The sequence below is a fragment of the Vicia villosa genome, linkage group LG3, assembly GCF_029867415.1.
Source record: "Vicia villosa cultivar HV-30 ecotype Madison, WI linkage group LG3, Vvil1.0, whole genome shotgun sequence".
NCBI classification, from domain to species: Eukaryota; Viridiplantae; Streptophyta; class Magnoliopsida; order Fabales; family Fabaceae; genus Vicia; species Vicia villosa.
Window position 1 is genome coordinate 41,701,645 of NC_081182.1, and position 8,266 is coordinate 41,709,910.

The following is an 8,266-nucleotide window of genomic DNA, read 5'->3' on the forward strand; positions in this document are numbered from 1 at the left end:
TTATTTTTGTGGGTCGTAGGACTCAGACTCAATAGGTCACCTATAAATATTTCAATCTTGAAGTTGAAGGAGACATTCAATTTCACCCATAAAACACCATTATACAGAGCTTATAACCACTTAGTGTAAATTTTCTCTAATTCCATAACAACTCTAAAAACCTCTCACAGTCCAATTCCATAAAAACTTATTAGATATTTGTACCTTTAAAAATTACATGACATATAAACTTTTTTAAAAATTACATTCTCAATATTAACTTAACTTTTTTAAATACAAATATTAATTTTGAATTTAATTTATTATAAACATTCTCTAAATGTTTTATACAATTAAAATATGATTTCCTCTCGATTACTGAAAAATCATCATTCAATATGAGTAGAAATTAAACATAAACTCAAAAATATATAAAACAACAGTACATTAAAAATTTTAAAAAATCAAGAAAAATAATGGTCATTTGTAAATCAATGTTTATTATACCTGTATTGAACCCATTTTAATTCTTAAACCCACTTTACTAACTTTTTTTTTTGTTATCATTTAAAAAAAATGAAAATCACTCATATTATTTACAAATTTATGAATTTTTTTCCCATTTATTCTTTTTAGAAATTTTAAAGTTTTAAAATTTTCAAAAAATCAATATACAATTATAAAAGAATTTTTTTATACAGAATGTCTTTTTTGAACTAAACCAACGCGTAGCATTTGTGATATTCTAGTAACAATAGATAAAAAGTGAAAAACAACATTTTCCAAGAAAAATGTTTCTTTACACGACATTGTTTGTATCGTAAAAAAAAAAAACAAATTTCATAAATCATTCTAGTTTGCTTCACCCATGGTAAACAAACTTTCCTTCTCATAAACTTTTCACCCCCAAAAATTCCTTATCGCACGCCTTGTGTTTGTTTCTTTGTTTGCTCATATATGAGACACAAAATCGACCCTAACAAAAACCAATGTCCAACACCACACATAAAAGAGAAAACAAAACAAGTGTCCAAAATTCACTTTAATTTCTCTCTCTGAAAATGTACAATTTCATGAATGATGAAAGCCAAAGGAAAGGGAAAAATGTGATGCAACAGGTTATAATTATCTTAGAGAGCTAGTGTTGCTGTAGTGGGGTCGAAACCTAATATTCCATCAAATCAATGGGACTATGTTCTTAGTAGTAGTAATAGTAATAGCACCATTTTGAATCTTCATTTCCAACCTGTATAATTTACTAGGACCCTCCAATTAAGTACTTTGATGTTATCATTGTTAAATTTGATCCATTGGTTCTTTTATTAATACACACAATGTTATGTAACTAACAACTGATTCTTTGCTTGATCTCAGGCATTGAAAACAAGTAGTGGAACAGGCACATCATAATGAAGCTTATGTTATATAAGTAAGGTCCACTTCAATGATATGACATTGTATTATATATATTCAATTATTATTTGAACTTCACATGAAATATACATTTGACATATTTTGGGTTTGAAATTGTATAGTCAAAATCTCTATTCTCTAGCAGAGAAGAAACAACAAAAGGGTAATTTGGGGTGACAGAGAGGACAATCAATCTTCTAATAGGAAATCAAATAAGGAACAGTGACTTGCTAGTGTAGATTGAAGTGTACGTAAGAACAAGTTTGTGGTAGTAGTAGTAGTTTACTTACTGTGAGAGAAAGAGAAAGAGAAAGAGTACTCATTGACAAGGCAATGCAGTAGTATAGAGTGTACTATACACCCTTCAATTAGGGGAATGCCTTTGATATAGCTCTTCAATCAGAGCCTACAATCACATTTTCTTTCTATTTTTTTTACTGTATACAATAACTTCAACTGCTCTAATGTGGGTCCAACCAAACCATTCACCTTACCTATATTAATATTCACTGTGTTCCATAAAGACTCATTCCAAATAGCTTTTTGCTTCATTAGTCTTTACAACTACTTGTAAACCATTTCAGCTTAACTCTTTTGACTCCTACTACTATCTCTCATTTACCTAAATGAACAAACTCAAACTCAAACAAAAACAAAACCAACAGTTTCAAACTGACAGACAACCACAGTTTTGCATTTAACCTCCCCATGTTTCAGTTTCAGACTATCTCAACCTCGTTTTCCTCAAAACACAGTATCATCTCAGCTTCATTTTCATCTTCAGTTTTTTATTGTCACCAGTTTTAAAAACATAATGGTTCTACTTAATAGGAAGCTTAAAATTTTGTTGCTCTCATTCATCTTGTTTCTATGCTTATTTGGTCACTGTTATGGCTCAAGAACTACAAACATGTTCAAGGTTAAGCCAAAGTATCAAAACAAGGGTCACTTTTTTGGTTACTTGCCAAGAAGAATACCTATACCATTTTCCTCTCCTTCAAGGAAACACAATGACATTGGCTTGCAAAGTTGGAGATCCCCATGAAGAGCCAGAATCAGAATCAGAAAAAGCAGTTTTGTGCAAAGGTGACTTTTGGGTTTTTGTTTCAGCTTTGTTTGGAAAATATGGTAGTACTAGTTAAGTGATGTACATTGGGGTATGAAATATGAAGCCATTATTGATGGTTGATTCATTGTTTTTTGAGTTTGATGACAGAAACATCTTTATTTTGGTTTAGATGATATGTAATTGAGATAATATTATTTTGATACAATTATGATACAATGATCTATTAATGTATGATTATTCAATCTCTTAAAGTTGTTGAGATGCAGAAAAAGTTAGATTAAGATTAATTTTTTTTAAGTACCTATTATTATAGGTCATGCATTTGCCATATATGGTATATCTTGAGCTACTAGTAATAAAAATTAGCTTATTCTGTTGAAGGAATGAACTTATGATAAATAGAAAAGAGATATTGAGTAATAAAGCATTGTTGTAGGAATTGGTAGGAAGAGTAGAGTAGGTGGGATTTACCTGCTCCTTTGAAAATTTACCCATGAACAAGCAAGAATCTGAATAGCTCAGAATTGGGTATGGTTAGGTGATTTTGGAATCATGTGGTGTGGTCTGTTGCGTGTTTACATCCTCCCTACTCCCACTCCCTCTATACAGTATACACGTTGCTTCTATGTTTTATAAATAAATTTATATATTACCTTTCAATAATTGGTCAGGGTTAATACGCGTTGAAATCTCCTTTATGAGAATTATATTCTAAATGCAAGAGTTAATAGTTTGATGTCACATAGTGATATGTGGTTTTTTTGAGTGACATTCTCTCACAATAACTGTGCTTAAAAGCTGCACCACTTTGGGAAAAAACCTCTTCAATTTTAAGGATTTTTTAAAAGTCTATATTTTAAGGGTCCGGCTAATGAGTAGTTTAGGATTTTTTTAACATATATTAAATAAAGAAATTTTTTTAAAAAAATATATAATTTTTTCAATTTTTGATGTATTGATTTGGTTACATCAATTTTTTGGAAACATTAGTTAGCATTTATTATATTTTAAAAGAATATTTTTGAATTTTTTTAAAAGATTTTATATGTATATATATATATATATATATATATATATATATATATATATATATATATATATATATATATATATATATATATATATATATATATATATATATAATCTTTCATTAATTTATATTATGGTTTTCCAGTTATAATAAAGTAGCAATCGTCCAAAAAGATTGTTCAAAAGTCATTTAAATCATTTTTGGAACTATTCTTTTGATAGTGTGAATGTTTAGTTGATTTTGTTTCTTTTGCGTGCAACAAACATGGATATGATGTATCATTCTCTAGAGAATCTGATGTTTTTTATTTGGATGCAAACTAGTAACAAACCCGTGCATACGCACGGGTTCTGGAATGTTACGCGCATTTGTTTACCTAATATATTTGTTTTAAATAAAAATTTTAAAAAAAAATTATATCAATAATTGATTTTTTCGTAAATAACAATATTTATATCAATAATAGATTTTTTTTCCGTATACTATTTTTGAATCAAAAATATTTGATCGTAAATATCATTTCTCATATATAAAAATATTTAGATCAATAATAGTTTTTTTTTCCGTATACAAATATTATTTTTGTTTAGGTATTATTTACAAAAATATTTGGATCAATAGTAAATTTTTATATATAAAAATATTTAGATCAATAATAAATTTTTTTCCGTATACCATTTTTGAATAAAAAATATTTGGATCATTAATAACATTTTTTCATATATAAAAATATATAAATCCATAATAGATTTTTTTCACGTATATAAATATTATTTTTGTATAGATATCATTTACAAAAATATTTGGATCAATAATAAATTGCCGTATATAAACATATTTAAATCAATGATATATTTTTTCTGTAAACTATTTTTGAATAAAAAATATTTGAATCATAAAACCATTTTTCGTATTAATAATATTTAGAGATTTTTTTCCCATATACAAATATTATTTTTATTTAGATATGATTTAAAAAAAAATTGGATCAATGTAATAAACCAATTGAATATTTTTCTCTAAACAATTTTAGAATTGAATTAATTTATATATATGATCAAAATTTATTATTGTTAAATGTATGAATAAGAGGAAGGAGGCTAGAATTACGGAACCTATTAGACTTCAACTTGTAGAATTCATCAATGACAATATACTTTGTGAGCGTAGATATCGAAGTCAGTTTAATTAGTTCAAACAAAGTTAAAACAAACGACTAATATTAATATGTATTAAAAATAAAACATGGCTGAACCACCATAGCTAAACAACAATTCAATCCGATTTAATGAAGTGCTTAAAAATAGAATAGATAAATAAATCAGGAAAGCAAAGCTTAGAAAGTTAAACAAAATGAAGAAACACAGACTTTTCATTCATTTCTAAACCGAGAAAGTCCAAATCTTTTCTCCTTCTAGCCCTTTCAAAAAGAAAAAGTCCATTGCCTGTCATTTAGAGATCAAATGTCAGTGTTTCATAATTAATAGAAATATACATAATAAATACTATCAGATATAAAAGCTAAAGTACCACTTCCAATATCAACCATTACAGATTCAATTGGATCAGCATAAACGTTGTTCCACTTTATTTCAAAAGCCTGCAAAATGTGGCTACCATAAGATTGAAGGAGAATGTTTCATAGTCTTGTAACAGCATGTTGGATTGCTTAGAATAGAGGATTAAATATAAACATACTTTATCGACAACCATAACATTGGATTTTCTCTGTAATGACAGTTATTAAGGAAATTACGAATCTAAATGCTTTGATATTTAGTCTTCTCTTTTTATGAAGTAACATTTGAATTAGTTTACTATAACACTGCTTAATCGTTTTATCGAACATCCTATATGCACCTTACCACATTGCCTCCACAAATTTGACAACTTCGAAGCCACGCGAAAGGGAATATGATCATGAAAGTAGTTAAAGAACTCACAGGCAAATTTTTATCTAATTCTCCGATTGATAAGGTGATTGAGACAATCTCTTTAGCCTACTTTCCCTGGATGACATACAGAATACAATTATAAGATGACATAGACCAGCAAATAGGTTCTTAAGCATATGCCACATATGAATGATTTTACGTTTTCAAACAAATAAATTATATTAAACCAAATAAAGAAGCAACTTAAAAACAAATGGACAATAACTTAAAGTAAATGAGATGGGAGAGACAAATGATTTTAAATAATGAGAAACTCAAGTGATCTGAAACATTGCAGTCAAATTGAAATATATACAATAAAATTAAAAATGTTATTTTATAAATGGTGATTGATATATTTTGTTAACAAAGTGGTATGTAATATACTTCAAAAACAATATGTAAAAGATGCATATAAATATTAAAGGGACAAAAAAAAACAGTAATCCATGTTAATGAGAATAATATCACATGATACGTGACAATATTTAGAAAACTGAGATTAATTACATGTTTCACAAAAGTCATAACATTAACGTTAAAAAACCAAAGATTATAGTCAAAGTGTCAGACAATAAGAAAAAGAATTAAAATTATAATAACTTGGAGGACAAAATTATAGTCAAAAGAAGGATATGGTCTCAATTTAAAAAGCAATAGAAGAATGGCAAGGAAAAATTTATTCCTTTCGAGTCTACTGAAATACCCATTGGGAAAATTAAAGAAAAACAACAGATTGGAATCATCCTTTTCCTAATCATCCTTTTCACAAATGCACAATTCTACAACTACACCAATCCAAACAACAAAATCATGACAGTACCAAAACTAAACCATAACCCATGACAGACAGAACCATACGTAGCCTATACTCAAAACCCATAAAATAACATACACCAGACCCGTAGCTTGCTCGGATGGCGCCGAAGACGCAACTCTACGATTACTCCGGCAATATCTATAGCTACTAATTCTCCATACCTCTTGCATACAGAATGCACCAATACATGCGAAAACATTACACCATGGCTCTCGACAGAATCAACACATCACCGGAAACAGTCGCACAAGAAGACAGCATCTTAGAAAAAAACTAAACTCCCCAAAACTACAGCAACATCTATAGCTACTGATTCTCCACTTCCGCAATTTCCGACTCCGCCAGCGTTTTTGACAAAACCAATTATCCATCATTCCAGCTCAGACAAGCATGCTGATATACAGTCTAATCTTTGTTCAAACTGACATATAAACCTGCACATTCAATATAAAGAGTCATAACCCCAGATACATACATACATACATTAGAATGATAATATCATATGTCAACTTATGTCAACTTTGGTCACATCACTTGTTCCTCTAAACTTGATTGCTGCAATATCATATGCTTTTGCAGCCTCCTTTTGGGTGCTTATAGAACTATCATCTATCTGAGACGTCCGGTGACGGATCCATATATTTTACGTATTTAAAAAAGTCGTAACAAACGGGTTCAAATTAGCGAGGGAGGGTAAGATAACTTACTAAATGTATTAAGATACAAGTCTTTGTTTCCCACAACCCGTCCGATTCGAGCCTACCACCTTCCATGTTGATGGTGTCTGAAAAATTGAGACAAGAAGAAAAAGATAAACACTACTCAATAGTTGCTCATCTATTCATTAAAAAAAGTTGAATTTAATTACAGCAAGAAAATCACTTTAGGCCATACCTTGTCACACCTCTATACACAGAAACACCTCTTGAAAATCCACTACTCTTCTTGTCCACTGCTCTTCCTTCTTCATTTGAATCTCCACTCGTTATTGCATTTTAAGTTATTTACAAAACAGAAAACAACAGTACAATATATATGATGTAGATGAACACAACATAAACCAGTACATCAAAACAAAGTTAAGCCTATTTTAGAAAAAACTCATCAACACAACAGCAACAGAAAGCAGTTATTGTACTACACAGCCAATATATTTCACAACTGAAACAGAAACGAAAAACAGAAGTAGAAATATCGTTTGGCAGATTTTCCTGTGAACTGTTGCCATCATCTTTTCTATTATTAACTTTTAGCTTTAGAGAAGACAACATCAAACTTCTAAATCCAAAAACCTGCAAACAGCTAAATCATGTAACTCAAGTCCATGATTCAGAGCATCTGACGCTTTTCCGAAACCCTAATTTTGTGAATCTTTATTTTATAGGATTTCTGAAGCCCGATTCCGTGCATCGTTATCGACTTTGATTAGGGCTTTGTTATCAAAGTGTTACAGAGAGTATCATTATGTTTTGTAAAGAAGAAGAAGGAGGAAGAAGAGGAGAAAGAAGAAGAGGGAGAAGAAGAGTGAAACAGTTCCGGGGAGAGAATGAGAGAAAGCAAGAGTGAGAATGAGAGAGAGGAAATTGAAATTTGAAATTGAGATAATGAGAGACAGCTCAGTAAGAAAAGGTATTATTTGTTGAAAACCAAAAGACATTTTTTGCCCCAAAATTTTAATTTAGACTAAGATAATCAAAGGGTATTTTGGTAAAATCCAGAACGGTAAATTTTCTTATATTATAGATGTACGAGGGATGGTGTTTATATTGCTAAAGTAAATGTAGATAAAATTGACGTTAAAAAAAAAAAACTCTTTTTAAAAGATTATATTTTTGAGATGACATGCTTAAATAAATCCGTTTATAGATGATGTAATTAGAAATTCACAATGGTGCGTGATGTACATCACATAACCACCAAGACTTGAATCGCAAGTTAGCAAATTATAGGATTGTTAGGAGTTTAAACGTTGAAGAGAAAAAATTTATTGTTGAGATGACAATGTACAAACAAATTAAGTT

General features: G+C 29.3%; 1 protein-coding gene and 1 long non-coding RNA gene across 3 annotated transcripts; one reads left to right on the forward strand and one right to left on the reverse strand.

Annotated features, from left to right (window-relative positions):
• Positions 1 to 1,868: 1,868 nt before the first annotated feature.
• On the forward strand, positions 1,869 to 2,672 carry LOC131655519 (protein IDA-LIKE 4-like). Its single transcript, XM_058925376.1, has one exon. It carries the CDS (start codon positions 2,207 to 2,209, stop codon positions 2,435 to 2,437), a length of 231 nt encoding a protein of 76 aa, XP_058781359.1. The 5' UTR covers positions 1,869 to 2,206; the 3' UTR covers positions 2,438 to 2,672.
• Positions 2,673 to 5,529: 2,857 nt separating this feature from the next.
• LOC131655520 (uncharacterized) lies at positions 5,530 to 7,835 on the reverse strand. Of its 2 annotated transcripts, none has more exons than XR_009299796.1 (3): positions 7,140 to 7,835; positions 6,953 to 7,063; positions 5,530 to 6,679 (listed from the first exon to the last, which is right to left on the reverse strand). It is a non-coding gene; the product is annotated as an uncharacterized LOC131655520 (long non-coding RNA). The 2 variants fall into 2 exon arrangements; XR_009299795.1 differs by having other exon boundaries at positions 5,531 to 6,679; positions 6,953 to 7,029.
• Between the last annotated feature and the right edge of the window lie 431 nt (positions 7,836 to 8,266).

What these genes read in the sequence shown, in the direction of transcription:
- LOC131655519 (XM_058925376.1), top strand. Translation starts at nt 2,207, where the DNA reads ATGGTTCTACTTAATAGGAAGCTTAAAATTTTGTTGCTCTCATTCATC.